This window comes from Lissotriton helveticus, chromosome 6 (genome assembly GCF_964261635.1).
Source record: "Lissotriton helveticus chromosome 6, aLisHel1.1, whole genome shotgun sequence".
In the NCBI taxonomy this organism is placed as follows: Eukaryota; Metazoa; Chordata; class Amphibia; order Caudata; family Salamandridae; genus Lissotriton; species Lissotriton helveticus.
In genome coordinates, this window is record NC_136067.1 from 1,148,587,809 (window position 1) to 1,148,609,911 (window position 22,103).

General features: G+C 45.0%; 1 protein-coding gene across 1 annotated transcript in view; it reads left to right on the top strand.

Moving 5' to 3' along the window:
- Nucleotides 1-22,103, top strand: part of NT5DC1 (5'-nucleotidase domain containing 1) — a 1,533,630-nt gene that overhangs the window by 1,055,429 nt on the left and 456,098 nt on the right. The window contains exon 8 of the mRNA XM_078648807.1: nt 11,558-11,655. Coding sequence (XP_078504933.1) covers nt 11,558-11,655 — 98 coding nt within the window. The remainder of the gene's footprint in view (nt 1-11,557; nt 11,656-22,103) is intronic.

The window sequence follows — 22,103 nt, forward strand, 5'->3', positions numbered from 1 at the left end:
TGGGGTGCAGCGGCCATGGCAGCTGACTTCAGAGCACAGGGTTTACGGTTCGATCCCCGGCTCTGAAAGCCCATCTCAAACAATAACCACAGTCAGGATGAGCCACACAGTCACTAAATTAACCTCTGCTTAAACCTCTGTAGCTTGGCACAAAAGCAGTCACCCTTAACCTAGAGGCACTATGTTAAGTATGTATGCAGCACACCAACAGTAATAAAGAGAAAACACAACCCAATAAAAATCAAAGACAATTTAGAAAAGTAGTATAAATTTTAATAAATAAAATGAGACCAAAATGGCAAACGTCCAGTTAGTAGAACCGGAGATCAGCAATTTAAAAAGTTTTAGTAAAAATAGCACAAGGAGCAGAAAGCACTAACTGTGGGTATCTGGTAGCACTAGCCAGGAACAAAGTTACAAGTTCAGGCCAACAGTGATGGGGTGTGGGCCAGGTTAGTACTGCTAAGAACGTTACCTTCTCAAAGTCTGGTGAGCAGAAATCAAAACTTTAGGATTTCACAGGAGAAGCTCCACTGATGGCAGCCAAGGGTCCAGGATCTTGGGAGGCACCTCTTGGGGATCAGAAACACACTCCAGCAGAAGCCAACAGGACTCAGACAGGTCAAGGTGCATGTCCTGTTGCAGGATTAGGCAGAGCCAGTTGTAGCAGGTCAGCTGGACAGTTGAAGAGAGGCCTCTGGAACTTGCGTCCATCTAGCTCAGAACAGGAGGTCAGCCAACTGACCCTTCGAGTCACTCTGGTAGTCCTGTGTTCAAGGAGATAATCCACTCTCCTTCAAGGCAGGCTTCAAGCAGCAGGATAGTCCTCTGAAGAATAAGGCAGGCCTCAAGCAGCAGGGCAGTCCTCTGGTAGCAGCAGCAGGGCAGTGTAAAGATCCACTCTGATGCAGTGTAGGAAGGAATGTAATCTTTATTGGTCCGAGATACATTCACAGCTACCTCCAGCTTGCTCTCCCAGCTCCTAAGCTCCAACCTCCCTTCACCTTCAAAGAACAACATTCCACCCACCAACATTGTTCTAAATTCCATCCCAGGAAGCTAAGACAACTCCACACATCTTCCCGCTTATACATAATAAATATCATTGTCAATCCCTAAACAATACATGGACTGACATGTTAAAAAAGTAAATGAGGAATAGGCTTGGAAACAAGCGATAGTGGCAAGAACAAAACACTAGTCACCAGGAATTGGCTGGGGAGCATGACATTTGGAGACATTCCCCACACTCCAAGCAGAACCATCAGCTTAAATGAGAATATTCTTTTTCACAGTTTTTACTTGTACTGGTTTAGAAAACTTGCTCTCACCATTGGTGACAATACTGCATCTTTTAGCTGCAACCCAATCACCCTGCGTTATGTCAGACACTTTGTCACCTTTCTTGGCACTGTAATACTCCGTTGCAACACATTGCTTCTGAGTCACATCACTCCCTACAGCCGCACGATTGACCAACACGCAGTCCTTGTCCATAAGCCAACCTGGAACCTCTTTCACACCAGGCTCTTGCCCCTTGAGGGAGATGAAGGGAGACACTGCAGTGACTGAGTGTGGCGTCACTCTATAGGACCACGCCAATTTTTTCAATTCCTCAAACCAGGATAACCCATTGGAGAGTGAAGTTGTATGTTTTCCATAAACTGATTCTCTGAACCAATCAATTGGCTTTAGGTCTGAACAAAGTCACCTGTTCGTGTTTAATCCCCAGTTTGCACAGAAATTCTTGCATCTTCCTCGACACGAATTGTACACAATTGTCGGATACCAGGGTATTTGGAATGCCTTCATTCATAAACACCCTCTCCAAAAAGCCAACTACCTTCTCAGTGGAGAGGTGTGGTGCAGCGGCCATGGCAGCTGACTTCAGAGCACAGGGTTTACGGTTCGATCCCTGGCTCTGGCGGAAGCTCAGCTCAGCACCATGTGACTCTGGGCAATAGCTCACTTAATTTCCACGACAGCCCCCAGTGCCTTGAGACACGTAAGGGTGAGTAGTTCGAGCTTTACAAATACAGATTTCAATTGCAGTGTCAGTGCAATCAGTGGTTTCGATAACAAACCACTAGGAGTGATAATCCTCCAGAACCATCATAAATTTGCTATGTGACCTAAGTTTGGATATTGGGCCCAAAAAATCAATCGCCACCTTCTCCCTATGCCCGTTTGGGAAAAGCCACACAGGCCAGCGGGGTTGTCTCACAATTTTTGTCTTATCGCTGGTCGCACATGCACAGCATTCCCTCACAACGTCTTCGATGTCACCATCCATGCCAGGCCACCAAAAAGATTGCTGTACCCTCCTCTTAGTCATGTTCCTACTCAGGTGTCCCTCATGCGCTATGTTAACAAATTTCTTCCCGAGTCCCAACAGTGGCACAAACTGACTCCTCCTCAATAACCTTCAATTACATATGCTTAACTCAGCTTTCACTTTGTGAAAACCCTTCAAGCGAGCATCCTCCATAAGACTTCCTTCCCAACCTTCAGACACACACCTCATCACATGCTGTAAGGCAACATCCTCCAACATGGCAGTTGCCCACTCCATTTTATCAAGGGATAGTTCCTCCATGCTACCCCTCACCACTTTAATCTAATCATCCACTTCCAATCCAACTTCATCCACTGGCATCCCATACAAATAATCAGCCACTACATTTTTCAAACCTTTCACATTCTCCACCTCAAAGTTGTATTCTAGAACAGACAGCATCCACCTGGAGATACTGGGAGTCACACTACCTTCTAAACCCCTACCACCCTGTTGACGTGGGTGAAGGGACGACCGTGACACTGGCTGTAGGGTTTAAGGAAGGTTTTATTTTTAATCCTCTCAATGGTTTGGTGACAAACGTCTTTCTAGTCCTGAAAGTTAGTCTCTCCCGGGCGAATGCACTGGGGTCCGTGGCGCTGCTCGTCTGAGGGTCCGGCTTGGGTAGCTGGTTCTTCTCCTCGGGCACCAGGGGTCTCGCCACATGCAATAGAGAAGACCAACAGGGCGGAAAGCCGTTAGGACACAATCCTCAACTGGGTTTGCACCAGGGGGCCCAGGGGGTGACAGGATAACACCGCGTGATTCTAATGTACAAAGGGGCGTGCTTCGTGTGGTTGGAGTCGGGAGGGAAGGACAAGGAGGGTAGGGAAAAGGAGAAGGGGTAGGATGCAGCAAGAGCGGTATGCGCGGTGACTTTTAGGCGCTAGTGGTACGCTTGCCTATCCAGCTCGCCAAACGCCGCCGTACCTGTGTCAGCCACACTCCTCCCTCGGGAGTGTGGCACGGCGATCCGCAGGGTCGTTGGCCTCCTGGCTCTCCTCGTGGTTCTGTTTCGTCTTGGGCTTCTCCGACAACGATGCTCCGGGTTCCGTCTGCTCTCCCGTCCCGATTCTCCGTCTCCGCTCGTTCCGCCTCCCTCCTTGGGGTGTCTCCACACACTGTATACCGGACTTCCTCTCTTTTGACCAATGCGGTCTCCGTGACGTCATGAGGGGCCGGGACTTCCCCCTCGTATGGTGACGCCCACTTAAAGGGCCCATCGTCCTCGCGCTCGCCGTCAGAGGCATATCCGTGTTCCCACTCGGGGCTCTGTGGAGAAGCCGGAAACGAGACGTCAGTATGGGGCGGGCGCCACCATTCCCGTCGGGTAAGGACGCCGTCCTTACACACCCTTAAACAGATGAATAAGGGGCTTATTATCAGTGTGGACCTTGAAAGGTAGACCCCAAACAAAGTACCTGAAGTATTTTATCTCCCAACAACATGCCAAAGCCTCCTTCTCAATCACTGAATAGGAAACTTCAGCATCCCTAAGTTTCCTAGATGCGAAACCTATAATCCTCAAGTGACCTTCACATGCCTGGCTCAGCACAGCTCCAATCCCAACTGCACTAGCATCAGTGGTCACAAAAGTTTTGGTTCTGACATGAAAGTGACCTAGGGTCGGAGCATGGAGGATACATGACTTCACCTTATTGAACGCCTCATCCCAATCAAACACAGTGCCCTTCTTCATCAATAACCTCAATAGTTCAACAATTTCAGTGAAACCACTCACAATTTTGGAACAATATTCCGCAAGACCAAGAAAAGATTTTAACTGATCCTTGTTTAGTGGAGTAGAGGCGTCCTTCACAGCAGAAACTATGCTCTTCTTAGGTTTGATTCCAGCCTTAAATATTTCGTGCCCCAAATATGTCATATAACTCTTTCTCAATTGGCACTTTTCCTTCTTTATCGTTAGACCATGACTTTCCATCCATCTCAACACCTCATTCATCACCCTATCATGATGCACGCCATCTCTCCCAACAACCAACACGTCATCTTGGAAACAGAACATTTCTCAAACCCACGAGTATCTGCTGCATGGCCCTCTGGAACACCGTTGAGGCGGCTGTCAAGCCAAATAGCATCCTACAGTAATGAAATGCCTCCAGCTGTATCACAAATGACGTGAGGTGTCTAGAATCCCTATGGAGATCAATCTGGTGGTACGCTGTAGACATATCAATCTCACTAAACACCTCCCAACCACCCATGGTCGTTAGCATTTCAGAGATATTGGGTAGGGATTGTCTTTCAACCCAAATATTTCTGTTCAGGTCATGCAAGTCAACACATAGACGAATTTTACCCCCATATTTAGGTGCAACTATGATGGGAGCCAACCATTCAGAGGCCTCAATGGGTTCTATTATTCCTTGTGCCAAAAACTTCTTGAGTTCTTCTTGGAGAGGTTCTTTCATTAAATGTGGCACGTTTCTAACTTTGTGCACAACTGGCACAGCATTTTTATTCAAAATGATTTTGTGTGAGAAACCCTAAACTTCCCTAATTTGTCAGAGAATACATCAGGATACCTCTGCATTATGGTTGTCTCGTAAGTATCGATAACATGCACAACAGTGGTCATGACTGGTTCAGTGGCATTAGGATTCAAGGTGATGCAGAGGTATTTTTGATGGCTCCAGCCAAGTAGGTTTGAGCCCAGTTTCGTCAAGTACACTAGACCATATACCTTCTTCCCATTAAAGCTGATCACCATCCACCTCAACCCCATAATCTCTATGGTGTTCCCGCCGTACCCACCAGCCTTAATGTCTGACTTGTCCCATGAAAACTCCTCATCACTCCATTTCTTGCAATACGTTTCCTTAGATAGTAATGTGTAGAGACTACCAGAGTCGACTAACATCTTGACATTACACTCATTCAAACCAATAGTACAGTAGGGTTTCTCTAATGTATGTGTACTTTCTCTGACGACATCGTTATTTAGTACACAAGGGCTACCACAGGATTCTCCTTCAAGACCGCAACCTTCCACATTCAACATCAATTCATGGACACTCTCACACGTGTGATCTATTTCTTGTACTTGACTGAATTGAGTTTTAGCCCTACAAACCTTGGCAAGATGTCCCTTCCTACCCCATGCTCAACATGTTACATTCCTGGCCATGAACTTGGTGCTGGAAGCAATGTGACCAGGAGCACCACAAAAGTAACATTTGATTGCTCTTGTGTTGAATCCTGGAGAGACAGGAGCAGCTCGCCACGTATTGCTAGGTTTGTTAGAAAGAGGTAGTTTCATGTTAGGCTTTATTTTTTTCATTCATCAATAGATGCATGCACCTTCGGCACTTTAGAGACCAGTTCCTTTGAGGATATGGCACTAGAACATGTGTCCATTTCCCTGATCCTTAAGTCTGTGTGCTCTAACCCTTTAGTGATCAAAACTGCCTCTTCCAATGTAGGATCTTTTATAAGCAATTTTTCCCTCACTCTCTTATTACTGGTGCACCTTACAATCTGATCCCGTGTATGGGAATCTCCCAACCCCTCAAATCGGCATGTTAGGGAAAGTCCTCTTAATGCAGCAACATTCGACGCAATATCTTCATCGATCTTTTGTACACAACAGAAAAATTTGTGTCTTTCTAAAACAATATTAACTTTTGTAGTGAAGTGCGTATCCAACATTTTGATTGTCATCTCGTAAACATTATTTAGCTGACCATCTCTCATACCCAAGGAAATCTCAGGGAGATCTTCATACGAATGCCGCCCCTAAAGTCTTAAATAATGTAATAAGATAGCCTGCCTACGAACAGGACCATACTTGTCAGCTCCTGTCGCTAAAACATATTTGAGATATAACTTCTTCCATTCTTTCCAAGGAATGGGATGCTCACCAGGAGTGGAAAGGAAGGTGGGCCATATGATAGTAAATACCCACTATATATGCGAATAGCTTCAATGTACTACATGCAGTGCATATTTAACAAAACACAAAAGATAGTTAAAACATAGTTCACTAAAAGTCCCACCTGTAAAAGTAAAGTTGGTTAAAATAAATAATAAACACAACAAATTAAAACGAACATCAAAGCAAAAAACCAATACTTCGTAGGTAGGCTTGGTGGAAATGACATGCACTTGGAGAACAATCTGAGCAATATAGGAAACAAATGTAGGCAAATATCAGATAAAATCCAAATTGAAGCGCAGTTCCCCCAACAGCAGAATTCCACTGCCGTACGATGCATGCATTGTCGAAAATAAGCGGCAACATGTTATGTGAACCGGAAAGATTGAGAACGCTGAGACTCCAATAGACCAAAAAGAAATTTCACTTTCTTAAGATGGCTCCGCCGTATGTGGTTGTACGTGGTGCTTCAACGCCGCAACTTCAACAAACCACAAGGATGTTTCATCCAACCGCCTAAGATGCCCGCCGCCGTACATGGTTGTACGTGCTGTTTCTGGAGGAATTGGACACCAGAAGCCGAAGCAAGATGGAGTGGCGTGGAATGAGATGGAGCCATGGACCGGGAGCCACACTTTGAAACTAAGCGCCCAACAGATAAATTTTTTTTAATCGTATGCGAGCAATTATTGTATGTATGTTTTAATGACTTTAACAATGGGTGCTGCAATCCTGTTTTTGCACATCCACGACCAAATAGCGAAATGAGGGCAGGGTAGAGCCGGACAGTCACTAGTAGCACTCCACTGTACCCGGGTACAACAATATCGAGCAGGAGCTACAATAGCAGCAGGATGGCACAGAGAAAACATTCCTTTTGTTGTCAAATTTCCTGGTTTTCTCTGCAGATCAAAATCCAGGGGTGGAGGTAGTAATCGTTTGACCCCTGCGCACACTGGGTTCAACTTGTCGCTAATGTAAAGATCCACTCTGATGTAGTGTAGCCAGGAATGTAATCTTTATTGGTCCTAGATACATTCACAGCTTACTCCAGCTTGCTCTCCCAGCTCCAACCTCCCTTAACAGTCAAAGAACAACATTCCACCCACCAACATGGTTCTAAATTCCATCCCAGGAAACGAAGACAACTCCACAGGCAGTCTTCTGAGAAACAAGGCAGGCCTCAAGCAGGAGGGCAATTCTCTAAAAAATAAGGGAGGCTTCAAGCAGCAGAGCAGTCCTCCGAAGAATGAGGCAGGCCTCAAGCAGCAGGGGAGTCCTCTAAGAAACAAGGCAGGCCTCAAGCAGCAGGGCAGTCCCTTGGAGTACAAATAAGTCCTTCTGTAGTCTTCAGCAGGTCCAGGAGTGAACTTAAGAGTAGGTCTCAGGGTCCAGTTTTTCTACCTGGTGCCAGCTTTGTAGTGAAGTGGGAGAAGCTTCTAGAGACGAATACTCCCCTTCCCCCAGACGGTGCAGGAATTTCCTTCTTACCTGCCCAGGCTCCAAGGGGGCTTGAGTGACAAAAGGCTAGTGTTAAGTCCTTTGTGAGTTGTTGAGGCAGCTCCTTTTGAAATGCAAGTGTGGCTGTGCACAGCTCTGCTTCTCCCGTGCTGACAGGATAGGCCATCCTTCCAACACTTAATCCCCCTTTGTGTCACAGTCTGGGGGAACACACAATGGCCAACTACCATGATAATCACAGTAATGTGACCCAGCACACAGATGCAGGCACCAAAGAGTTACAACAAGAAAACACAAACTTTCTATAAGTAGTATTGTCAAGATTGCAATCTAAAATCCTATTTTACTATTAAAGAGGATTTTAAATTGCAGTTCATTTGAGTCGAAACATGATATTACTTCCTGCTCTCAATCAAAAGTTATCACTTATTAGACGTAATAAGGTAACCAAATGTTATCCTACGGGAGAGGTAGGCCTTGCAGTGGTAAAAAAATCTAACTTTAAAGTTTTTTACTACCAGGAATTGTAAAACGTGAAAGTACATGCATACCTTTTAAATACATTGCACTCTGCCCTATGCGCTGTTTAGGGCCTACCTAAGAGGTGACTTTAGTGTATTAAAAAGAGGTTTTAGGTCTAGCAAAAGGTTTATTTTGCCACATCGAAGTGGCAGTTTAAAAATGCACACAGACTGCAATGGCAGGCTTGAGACATGTTTTAAAAGTCTACTTAAGTGGAGGGTACAATACGTGCTTCAGGGTCACTAGTAGCATTTAATTTACAGGCCTTGGGCACATGTTGTACATTTTAACCAGGGACTCATAAGTAAAATTTTATGTGGCAATTAGGTGTATGCCAATTTTACTATGTTTAGTGGAGTGCGCACAAGCACTTTAGCCCTGTTTAGCAGTGGTATTGTGGACAGATTCCTAAGACCGACAAAAATGAATTTAAGAAAAACAGATGGGGTGAAAGCAAAAAGGTTGGTGGTGACCCTGCAGAGCGTCAACTCAAGCTCTCTTGCATATCTATAGGACACTGCTAAGTGACTGTGAGCCCTGCTTAGCCGCATTGAAAGAAAAATGGGAACTGGACTTAGGAATCTTGAAGGATGAACAATGGGGGCAAACATGTTGATACCGAAAGCCATCAAGGCAGGGTTCTCCCTAGAGCAGTTGAAGATCTTTCAATGGGCCTAGACTTTTTCATATAGGGAGAAAAAGCAACGACAAATACCTGAGAGGCTGTGGCCAAGCTAGTACATTGCTGCATACTTTGTTATACAGCACTCAATTACAACTTTTCTTGTCATGATCGAGCTGCCAGATATAGGCTGAAACAGGAGAAGATTTGATACTCGGTACACCACTGGCAAAATTGGGTATGTGAGGAGCGGAGACTCTACCCAAATATACACTTCTATAATGTTGCTTTAATGGGGCCAAGAAGGACATTGTTCTGATGTGTGGCAGCCCGGACACCCCGGGACTGGAGCATTGGTTGACCAACATGGACTGGTGTATGCAGGTGGAGACGTCTGTTTATAAAGCAAGAGGATGCTCACAGAAATTTGAGAAAGGGTAGGGACTATGGTGAGACTTTCACGAAAGAGACTGAGAATCCTTGTTTGGGGAGGATGGGTACACGAGGGCCCTAAAGTAGAGCAGATATTTAGTCAGATGGTTCCAAAACAGGGGAGGCCAATAATCAAGCCATTATATATTCATAGATGCCCTTTTTGTTTTTCATGTCTATATTAAAAAAACAAAATTGCATAGTGTGATTGAACTGTATCAGATTAATGTTTGTTTTTACAGCTTATGAAAACTTAAAAATGATTTTTGTAAAGAATGGTAATAAATAGCACATTACACTCTATACATTTGCATATGTGGTTTATTCCATCGTATGTTCTATTTGTATTTGTTTTAATGAAAGGTTTTTAACCAAAACCAGAATTCAAGAGGTTAAATGTGTACAGTGAGATACAATCACATTAAAAAAGCTTCCCAATGACAAGTGCTTCATTTGGGCCAGTGGTTCCGTGTGGAGGCCACAGGCACTCATTTTTGGGTATCAGCTCTTATTTTTCCTCATTCCACATCTCCCGACAGCAAGATGGGGAAAAAAAGACAAAGGGGAAAGAAGGAGGAAAAAGACAGGAAAAATTAATCAAAGGGAGAAAGCAGGAACCGGCAACAGTGAGATAAAGATGCAGTGATTGTCAGGAAGGTATTTAGAGAGGTACAAAGTGGATTGAAGAGTGTGCAGCCTTGGTAATCGGCACTCTGATATTTAAGCGCACCAGCCGCTGCCGCTACAGGTAAGAGCGGTGGCGCGGGGGGGGGGGGGGGATTTCGAGAGACAACCACGAGGGAAAATTAAATAAATAATTAATCCACGGCTTCTGAGCAGAGCATTCTGCACCACCACTCACTTTTACAAACTAAGAACTGCTCCTGACTATCAGGAGAATTGTTTCCCTGTGTAAAGTAATTGTTACATGCAATCTGTAAGGCAGTAAACAATGCTTTTCTAATGTCTGTTTTGCTGTACTGTACTAAAATCTCGAAATTGCCCTTTGCACTGTAGTAATCCATGTGTGAATGTGCGTTTATGAGTACAGTCGATCTAAATGACATGTTATTCATCCACATTTATTTTCACTGCCATCGAGATGATAGTCAGTTTTGCTGTACTTATTTCACTGCTCTTTCCCACTCCTCCTCTCTCTATCACTGACTTAAATTACAAATTAACCATATATTGGTTCTCTCTGTGTAGCCTCCCAGTGTTTTAGCATTTCCTGATCATTGTTTCTCCGAGTGTGACTTTGGGCCAGATGTATGAAGCTCAAATGGGTTCGCAATCGCCGAATTTCGATGTTTGCGAACTCATTTGAGCAAAATGGTATGTATGTAGCAAATTTCAGTGCAAAATAAGGAATCGCAAATTTGTGATTCCTTATTTTGCGATTGCATTTAAGGAATCTCAAAATTTGCGATTCCTTAAATGCAATGTATGAAGGAAAAAAAATTGCTAATTGTCCCTAAGGAATCGCAAATTACCACCAACTTCAAGTTGGTGGTAATTAAGTGCCATGTGATACACATACCTGCCCTTAGGGCATGTATGTGCACCACATGTGCACCCATGCTTATTTCAGGGGTGCAACAGGGTGTCCTTTGGACACCCCTGCACCCTTGAAATTATTCTCAATTTGTGATTCGCAAATTGAGAATCGCAAATTGAGAATAATTTCACATTCATTCCTATGGGCCTCCTGGCCCATAGAAATGAATGGGAAATTATTCCTCAATTGCGATTAGCAATTTGCTAATCGCAATTAAGGAATTTTAAGAAATCGCTAAAAAATAGCGAATTTCTATATACATACCATTTTGCAATTCTCAAATAACGATTCCTTAAAAATCGCTATTTGAGAATCGCAAAAGTATATCTTGATACATCTGGCCCTTTGTCTTCCAGCTTTTGTCTGATGATGATGGAATTGAGGTGAAACTCCTACGATATTAATACATTATATTGTAGTTCTCCGAAACACTGCATTTCTCCTTACAGTTACATCACTGTGATGTAGCTGTGGGAAACATTCCACTTTGAGTGAGATGGATGAAGTTCGAGTCAGCATGTGCACGTGTATGCTGTATACTTCTATAAGTAGCACTATATACTTTCATTTTCCCCTTAAGAGTGAAAATGTTTTAAAAAACATACTGTTTTTAAAAAATACATATCAATCACAAGCTTCTGTATTCTTGACCAGAGCTAGTGCTGCAGATTAATTGAAAAAACTCTGTGCTGAATTTATTAATATTATAATTGATCTCCTTCTAATTTTTAGGGAGAATTTTGAAGAACTGTTTGACATAATTATTACAAATGCTTTGAAACCTGGATTCTTCTCCCAGATACCACACCAGAGGCACTTTCGTGTTCTCGGTAAGTAATGCTTTGTTTAACTTTATATGTATCCCTTTTAGTATTTTTGACTACCGTGCATTGGAAGGGTGAGTTAAATGATCAGGGGCCGTATGTACAAAAGGAATTCACCAGCCAGATGCATCAACCTTAAAACCGGTCGCAAATGGGCAGATTCTCAAAATCTGCCCCTTTGCGACCGGTATTTTTGCATTTGGGATGCATCATCCCAAAGGCAAAAATAGCAATTAAGGAATCTCTAAATTGAGATTCCTTAAATTGCGATTGCATTTAAGGAATCCCAAATTGAGATTCCTTAAATGCAATGCATCAAACAAAAAGAAATAGCGATTTCGCAAATAAGAGTAGCAAATTAGCATGAAGTTGAACTTCATGGTAATTTGCAAAAACATTGAAAAATGCACTAAAGTGCATTTTTCAAAGTTCCATTTTACACACACACACATGTACCCATATGCAGATTTCAGGGGTGCAACAGGGTGTCCTTTGGACACCCCTGCACCCTTGAAATTGCATTCTCAGTTTGCGATTCGCTAATTGCTAATCGCAAATTGAGAATGTCTCCCCATTCATTCCTATGGGCCTCTAGGCCCATAGGAATGAATGGGGAGGTATTCCTTAATTGCGATTCGCAATTTGCGAGTCACAATTAAGGAAAGTGTAGGAATCGCTATTTTGATAGCGATTCCTACATGCAAAGGCTTTTGAGATTCCTAAATAGCGATTCCTTAAAAATCGCTATTTAGGATTCGCAATTCCATCTGTTGATGCATCTGGCTGATAATTTCTTAAGGGACCGAATCGCAATTTCGGTCCATTAAGAAATGCTAAATTGCCTTTCCATATATACAAAGGCAGATAGGGAATCACAAAATGTGATTTCTAAGCAGAAAAACCGCATTTTGCAAATCCCTAAATAGGACATCACACATAGGGATTTTCTATTTGGGATTTCCTAAGCACATGTACAAAGCAGTTCCTATATGCGAAATGGGCATTTAGGAAATACTGTATCAATCGACTCAAAGTCAATGGTAATCATGTGCAATTTTTATAAATTGCACCCAAAATGCATTTTTTAAAGCGCCCGTGTAGCACAGATATGCCCAAAGGGCATTTGTGCGCTTTTCATGTGCACCGCTTTTTTTGGGGTGCATCAAGGGGAGCCTTTCTGGACTCTTGGTTTTGCATTTCCTAATTTGTGATTTCATATCAGGAAATCGCAAATTTGGAAATGCAAAAACATTCATATCTATTGACCTTTAACGGATGGCTTAGCATTTCCTAAATAGGGATTTCCTAATAGTGATTCCTACTCTGTAGGATTCGCTATTAGGCAATCTCTATTTTTGTCCATTCTATTTTGCATTTCCTAAAAAGCGGTTTCTTGGAAATCGTTATTTAGGAAATGCAAAAAGGAAATTTTGTACATATGGCCATAGGCACTTCCAGGGGGAAATGCATGATTTTTTAAATATATTATTTTAATATTTACCGTACACAAAAAGAGACCTTCTGAAATATCCGCTGTCTTGCATTTTATATTTGAATTACCGAGAAAAGATTTGTCATAAATGAAATGAAAGTGATCAACATGCAGACAGTCTAATAATGTGTCAAATCTCAATAATACTTTAGTGGTAATATTTAAAACTCACTAGTTATTTGACGCATGTGTAATAACATAGTGCTGAATATACAGCAGCTGCCAAACAGTCATATTAGTCAAATTCATCCTTATGCATTTTTCATAATCTTGTAGGTTAGGCCTAGAGACTAAGGTTGTTACATGACTAGGTTCACCAGATACTCTACCCTCACAGAGTTCAAGTCACACCCCCATTACCACCCTTCCTAAGTTGGTGAGACAATGCAGCGGTGACACACTCTTCCACTTTGTCCCGAACAAACAGCAGGCAGCATCTGAGCAAGAGGCGATATTCTTGTGTATTCATTTGGAAGGTTGTGTTACAGAACAACGCATGCCATTACAGCCCGCCCTTAACAAGGCATATGGCTTCACATCACATCTTTATACCATGCAAAATTTCTATTTATAATATATTCTCCATGGTACCACCTATTAATGTTTTTTGTGTATAGGTGTGGAGCCCCTCCCAGCTATTAATTTCTTGAATTTCCTTCCTTCTTTTTCCGTCTTTTTGAGTCGTGGTGAGATAGGATGACAGACATTCAGTGACCACATATCACCTAGAAATATTAGAGGTTCTTTAGATTGTGTTGTGATGCAATAAGCCCTAAACCTTGATCTTGCTTATCAGGGATCAATTTGTTAGAAAATCTAAAAGTGCTAATACTCTGAAGGTGTAATAAAATGAATGTACATTTTTATTGAATTGGTAGTGATCATGTATTTTTTGGGGACATGCAAAAAAAAAAAAAAAGAGTAGACACTGTCAGGCAAATTAATTCAGTATTTGAAGGGATTCATTTTAATTACACATCAAGTATAGTATCCATCTATTGTTTGATGTTTTGTCACATGATGAATTTAATCAGTATATTATTGTAGTATTCACACTGAATGATGAATTGATTTACGTATTGATGTATGTAATTATATGAATTGTTTTTCCGTGAAGGAAACATAGATTCCCATGTATGAATCAGAAATATTCCATTGTGAGTACCAGTAACTTTAAGATGGCAGCCGCCGAAAAGAAAGATATACTGTTGCAAATACGCTGTCCTCTTTCTATGCATTACCACTTCACAATGAGCAACCAATAGACAATGTAAATATTAACTGGTACAGCAGTTAACTCACTAAACGTAGAAAAAGGCGTCTGCCGAAACACGTCCATGTTACTTGTGAAAATAAACAAGTATTTTGTATTCCCTCTGTGAGTGCCGACTTCCTTTTTGAAGACTGAGTAATTAGTATAGTGAGCCTACCCTCAAGAATGAAAGCACCCGCCTGTGAGTGCAGTGGATCTTGGTGGTTTGAAGCATATATATATATATCTACATCTATAAATATATCTATATCTATATTTATTTATTCACTGAAAAAACAAAGGTTACAGGGACATTATAGTTAGGAAATAGAATTCAATAAAACCTTAGAAATTCCCTGAAAAACCGAAGGTTACAGGGACATTATAGTTATGCTCAGATTTCACTTGTACAAAACCATAGAAATTCACAAGTTATAGCTACCTGAGCTAACCTTACCTTATGCCCTCACAATGCACTGTTTATGCCATCACAAATTACATCACTCATAACCTCACATATTACATCACTCATAACCTCACATATTACATCACTCATAACCTCACATATTACATCACTTGGCGGTAAAGTCCCCCCAAAGCCATAGCAAACAGCTATGTTCAGGGTATGTACATGGCAGCAGCCGGCCCTGGGGTGGTGGCGGTCCCGAGGGCCATCAATGGCTCCAGAAAGGGGCCGTGCACCCCCCTCCTTTCTTCTGTGTAGGGCCTGACCTGGGGAGGTGGCGGTCCCTGGGGCCGAGAACAGCCCAGGAGGAGGGCCACTTGGACCCTCACCCAATTATTTAAAAGGAAGATGGCTCTGGGGAAGTGGTGGTCCCCTTGGCCAACCATAAGACCCCCCAATACATATTCATTATGACCCCGGGAAGGTGGTGATGTTTACATGCGTTGGATGTCAACTTGCAAAGGGAGCTGAGACAACTTAAAGTGGACCGGAAAAAGCTGAACTGGTCCTTAAAAGAAAGAGGCGGAATAAACGCTCGATGTGAAGCGATTCTGGCGCACGATCAACATACTCGAAAACCCCACTGTTTGCGGAGTTAGCGTGCACCTAACGGAGGAGGCCTGTGCAAGGTTTCTCTGGGAAAATTTCAACGGTGACCCAAAAACAAAACCCTGTGCAGGAGCTGTCAACAAGGTACCAGCTCACGAATCACACAGCAACATCTGCGATCGCAATCTTGTCTTGGCAAATCACAAGGTGGATATCAAAAGGAAGAGGGAAGGGGGAACCAGGGCTCAGTTGCATACCCCCTTGTCTTATTCAAACCAGATCCGTCTTACTAGGCAGAAGCCCTGGTGATGGTCTTCTAGGAAATTCTAAGATAAGAGGTAATCCCAGCTTCGTAGAGGGGCTCAATCATCTTACCAATCTATAAACCTGGCATTAAGAACAACGCAAAAAAATTATAGATTGGTAGCCCTTATTGATAATGATGCCAAATATTTTGCTGGGCTTATCTGGGAGGGGCTAACATCTTGAGTTAGTGAAAATGTCGTCACCCCTCTTCATCAGACTGGCTTCTGCAAGCATACTGGCACCACTACCCAAATGTTAAGCCTTTCCGTATAAATTGCTGTCATGAAAGCTGTCAAGTTACCCCTGTATCTCTGATTATAGATCTGCTTTTGATCGTATTGACGGGGGTAAATTGTGGCACAAACTGATCAATTGTAAGATCCCATCTGCCTTCTTCAAACAGCTGATTTTGATACACACGGACACCTGGGTACAAGTAAATCTGAGGTCAGGAACAGATCTTTCTAGAGTTGTATCTTAGCTCCAATCCTGTTCAACCTCTTCATGGCAGACTTTACATCAAGGTTAGACAAGTGTAATTCTCATGCCCCAAAGCTGGGAGGCCTTGTCCTTTTGAACTTATTATATGCCGATGACTTAGTACTCATAAGCCGTACCCCTGTAGGCCTTCAGCATCTACTAGATACCACTCAAGCTTACGCGGACAAAAATGGCCAAAGCATCAACCTAGATAAGACTAAGACCATAGTCCTGAACCAAAAAAAAGGCAAAAGCGGCACCTCACTGGTACCTGGCCAAACAATTGCTGGAGACGGTTAAAGAGTATAAGTACTTAGGTGTGACATTAGATAACTGGGGTTTATTTTTAAATCAGAAAGAAGTTCTGAAGAGGAGAGGAATTGCATTAGCATTGGCTGTAAAAAAATCTTAAGAACAAAGCAGTCAGCTCTAGCTTTAATCCACTACTCCCTACTTCAAGTGATCCAGGCAAAGCTTATCCGAACAGTAACTTATAGGTGCGAATCACTGAGGGGGAGAGATGCGGCTACTTTGGACGCGATACTAGCTGGTTCATTCAGAGTGATCTTCAATCTTCCTAAGTATACATCACCAGCTCAAATAAGACTAGAGTTTGGCATTCAGAAACGGGCTGGCTCACAGAGGCGCATACATTAATTGCTGGCACAAGGTTAAGGGCACCCAGCCAGGGACCTTGAATGCTCATTTGTGTGCTGAACTGACAACCAGGGAAAATTGTCCAGCAAGCACCTATCTTCACAAATCAATTAAGCAATTAAGCCTACAGGGTCTGTGGGAGGCGTTAGGAACACATGCAAGCTTCAAACGGCTCGTCACCAAGAGCATCAATTGAGTCTCCATGTCAAAGAACAGAGCAACACTTACAAGTAGAGCAAAGGTAGTTCATGCTTCACAGCTACTTCAAGGCAGCACCTCATCCCTATCTAAGCGCAGGGTTTAATATAGCCACTAAGGATAAATATCTGTATTAGCGCCTTGATATCCTTCCCTCGCTGCTCCGTCTTCCACCTTGGAAACATACTTCAGTGAAGCCCCTTACATAATATGCACATGTAAAGAACTCTTGAGCGAACGCAGAGCACTGTTACGCCCTCTTTTTATTCACAAACGCAATCGCACTTGCAGGAAGGCGGTCATGACATGTTTGGCCAATGAGGATCTACATCTAAACTGCCTCCTTGTAAGATACCTGATCGCAGTCAAAAAGAGACTAATTGACAGAAATACATCCGGAGGATATAACGGAAGACCAGGAGGAGTGGGGGAAACAGCTTCTTGTTCATGCTTTGTCACAAAGAACTTACAGCTAAACTGCCATCTTGTGGGATATTTGAACATAATCATATGGAGACTAATTGGCAGAAATCAATCATTTCATCAATCATTTGCATTTGTAAAGCGCGCTACTCACCCGTGGGGGTCTCAAGGCGCTGGGGGGGATGGGGAGGGTCAGTGCTCAAAAAGCCAGGTCTTGAGCTGCCTTCTGAAGGAGAGGTGGTCCTGTGTGGCGCGTAGGTGACTGGGAAGAGAGTTCCAGGTCTTCGCTGCCAGGTAGGAGAAGGACCTGCCCCCGGCGGTGGCCCTGCGGATGCGGGGCACGGCTGCCAGGGCTTGTCCTGTCGAGCGTAGTGTGCGAGGAGGACAGTAGAAGGAGAGGCGGTGGTTGATGAGTTTTGGTCCGAGGTTGTGAAGGGCTTTGTGTGCATGGGTGAGGAGCCTGAAGGTGATCCTTTTGCTGACTGGGAGCCAGTGAAGTTTCTTCAGGTGTCCGGAGATGTGGTGGTGGCGGGGGATGTTCAGGATGAGTCGTGCGGCTGCGTTCTGGATTCGTTTAAGTTTCTTCTGTAGCTTGGTAGTGATGCCGGCGTACAGAGTATTCCCATAGTCCATGCGGCTGGTGACGAGGGCGTTGGTGACGGTCTTTCTGGTGTCGGTGGGGATCCAGCGGAAGATTTTTCGGAGCATGCGGAGGGTGTTGAAGCATGCCGATGTCACCGCGTTGACCTGTCTGTTCATGGAGAGGGACGAGTCCAGGATGAAGCCGAGGTTGCGGGCGTGGTCGGTGGGTTGGGGGGTGCTGCCCAGGGCGGGGGGCCACCAGGAGTTGTCCCAGGCGGTGGGAGTAGGGCCGAGGATTAGGACCTCCGTCTTATCGGTGTTGAGTTTAAGCCGGCTGTCTGTCATCCAGTCCGCTACTTCCTTCATGCCTTCATGTAGTCTGGTTCTTGCTGAGGTGGGGTTGTTGGTGAGGGAGAGGATGAGCTGAGTGTCGTCGGCGTAGGATATGATGTTGAGTCCGTGTTTGCGTGCGATGTTCGCCAGAGGAGTCATGTAAATGTTGAAGAGGGTGGGGCTGAGGGAGGATCCTTGTGGGACGCCGCAGATGACTTCGGTAGCTGTAGATCTGAAGGGGGGGAGTCGGACTCTCTGTGTTCTTCCGGAGAGGAAGGAGGTGATCCATTCCAGGGCCTTGCCTCGGATGCCGGCGTTGATGAGGCGCCGTATTAGAGTACGGTGGCATACCGTGTCGAAGGCTGCGGAGAGGTCCAGGAGTATGAGGGCCACGGTCTCTCCCTTGTCTGTCAGGGATCTGATGTCGTCTGTGGCTGCGATGAGGGCGGTCTTGGTGCTGTGGTTAGCTCTGAAACCGAACTGTGTGGGGTCGAGTGAGTTGTTGGATTCTAGGGCGGTGGTGAGTTGAGTGTTGATGATCTTCTCAATCACTTTGGCAGGGAATGGGAGGAGTGAGATGGGTCGGAAGTTTTTGAGTTCGGTGGGGTCTGCTGTAGGTTTCTTTAGGAGGGCGTTGAGTTCGGCGTGTTTCCAGTTTTCGGGGAAAGTGGCGGTGGTGAGTGATGCGTTGATGACGTCTCGTAGGTGGGGTGCGATGATGTTGTTGGCTTTATTGAATATGTGGTGCGGGCATGGGTCGGACGGGGATCCTGAGTGGATGGAGTTCATGATGCGGGTGGTTTCCTCGGTGGTGGTTGGGTTCCAGGTGTGGATGGTGGTGTTGTCAGTGTTGTATTCCGGTGGTGGGTTTGTGTTGGGTGTGGAGAGGCTCTTGTAGATATCGGTGACCTTGTGGTGAAAGAAAGCCGCGAGGGAGTCGCAGAGATCCTGAGAGGTGGGGATGGCGTTGTTTTCAGCATCGGGGGAAACACATACTGACGACAAGCCATAGGACTAGGAGCGGTGGGAAAAAGAGCTCCTTGTTCTATGGATTCGCGTTGCAGCTGGGACCATGCCCTGACGGTGCTCCTACCCTGGGGGTACGAAGTCCTCTACGTGAACTCACTGACCACTGAGGTCAGGTTAGGCTTGCATTAATTTTGGGATGGATGTATTTTATCTCTTTTTTTTTTTACTTCTCCTATTTATATGCATAAAGCTTTTGAATCCTGTCTTCTTGTCATCATTAGGCCTGGGCGGTGAACTTCGCTCCATTCGCTGAGTTTTCTGCACTTCGCACTCCGCTCCGTTCGCGGAGTGCAGAAAACTCCGCTTCGCGTTTTGCAGCGGATGCTTGGTTCAGATGCTCCGTCCATCACCACCCCCTTTTGTACCACTTTGTTCGCCATAAGTTGGCAGGGTATGCTCAGACGTGAGTCCCTTGCTCATGTTGCCACTGGATTCAAGCAAGCCGGGCTGAAGACGGCTGAAATGCCAGAAACCGGTCCTCGGAAGCTTGTTTCCGGTCCAGGGAAGGCATGGCTTGGCAGTTCGAGCTGGACTGTTCCCATGAGGCACAGGGTCAGACTGATTTGCATATGGCCATGTCTGAACTGGGGTGGCAGAGTGGGCTAAAGAACGGTGATGGATTAAACCCAGATCTGTTGACTGGGTGTGAGTGTTTGATTGGTTCAGATGCTCCGTCTATCACCACCCCCTTTTGTACCACCTTTTCCAGAGGGCTGCCCACTCCCATGCTACTTTCGGTCCGGCATTTGTTAAAGAGTGAGAGACAGCACCTAGAGTGGCACGGTTCCTCAACGGGGGAGTGTAAAGTTCGAAGGGCTCCCGACTCCTGTTCCTGGTGACTACCCAGTCACATGCTCAAGAAGATCTAAGTGGGCTGTGGAGGAACATCTTTGTTATTAACCACAAGCATTGGAGGCAGCCACAACCTGGCCAGCATTAAAGCTGCGATTGGACAGAAGGGCTTCTCAACTGCCTAAGGATGCCGGCGCGCAAGTCAGTAGTGTAACGAAACGTTAAGGCCCTCCCCCTGCAAAGTACATGGGGGTGAGGGTGAACTCTCCGGACCCAGTCAGGAGCTCTCAGGCAAGGGGCCCCCCGCCCTGCCCGTGCACTGTGCCAGAGACCGCCCCTCCTGCACTACAGGGGCTATTAATACGCCACTAGCGCAAGTAGTGGCCACATAGGAGAAAGAGAGTGATGAGAGCTAGTGAGTAAGTCCAACTTCCCAGGAAATAAAAGAGAGCTATGATTGGCTAAGGATGCGTATGCTCTTTAAGCCAGCTTCAGCAAAAATGCCCAAAATGAAAATAAGGCAGATATCGTGTGAATAGTTTCAGTTAGGGTATTATACAGCCATTGCAATTTAACAGTTCTGCTACATCTAATGCTGTACTAGCCGCACTTATGTTTTATTGGTGACTGCAATATTACATTGCCTATTCATCTTGAGAATGCAGCTGCCAAAAGCAAATACGATGATCAAATCCTGATGGCTTCTGGAGTCATCTTTACATGCAAAGACGCTGGTAAGAGCAGCATTCAACCCTTTAGAATGTATGAACGTCTAAATTCTTAGCTGTTCAGACCTATGAATCTTGGAAACCATGGACCATGAAAAGTAGCACAAATCTTTCTTGCTTTTGATGATCGGGAACGAAGAGGGGATACTTTTAAATTGTTTCATTTCATTTTATTTATATACTAGCAGCCCGTCCCGACGTTGTCTGGGTATGAAATAGAATGTGTGCAATGTGCAAGGGAAATTTATTTTAAAATCTCGCGGTAGACAACATTTTTAGCATGAAGTGTCACAATAGTTAGGCATGTGTGTGCAGATACTGTGTGTACCTCGGAGTAAGAAGTATTAGCAGATGTCTCTAGTGTGTATGTACTCCACTTCCGTAGGTAAGCGTGTGTGAAAGTGCATTCAGTTGTAAATTTCGTGTCCCCGCAGGCACGCTAAATCGCGTCATCCCCCGCTTGAGGCCCGGCTCCAGTTTTGTTTGATGTTGTGCTTGTGGTGTAAAGTTGTTGATGCAGAGAGTTGAGTGGGTGACAGGGCGCGCTGGAGACGCTGCGCGTGTGGGAAAGTGCAGTCAGTTAAAAGGTTAGTGTCCCAGCAGGCGCGCTTAGTAGCATCATCCGCCCCCTGAGCCCGGCTCCAGCCCTGGTTGATGTTGTGCGCCTGGTGTCAATTCGTTTATGCAGAGAGTTGAGTGTGTGACAGCGCGCAGGAGACGCTGCAGTTAGTGTCCCAGCATGCACGGTCCTTTATGCAGAGAGTTGACTGGCTGACAGCGCGCAGGATACTGTGCAGTTATTGTCCCCGCAGGCACGATCAGTCGCGTCTGCCCCCGCCTAAGCCCCGGCAATTGCCGCGCCCATTGTCCACGCCCCTTGGTCCCGCGCAATTGCCGCACCCATTGGCCTTGGCCACGCCCCCGGCCCAACGCACACGTTTGTTTTCCACACGCCCTCAAGGCACGTTTTTTTTTGGGGGGTGTGCCGCGCGATTTTTGACGGTTGTCGCGCCCATTGGCCACACCCCTTGGTGCCGCGCAATTGCAATTGCCGTGCCCATTGGCCTTGTTCATGCCCCCAGCACACGCCCCCAGCACAACGCACATGTTTAAGGAACGCTTTTTTTTGTCGTCATGCCGCCCCATGCCCACAAGGGACTACTTTGT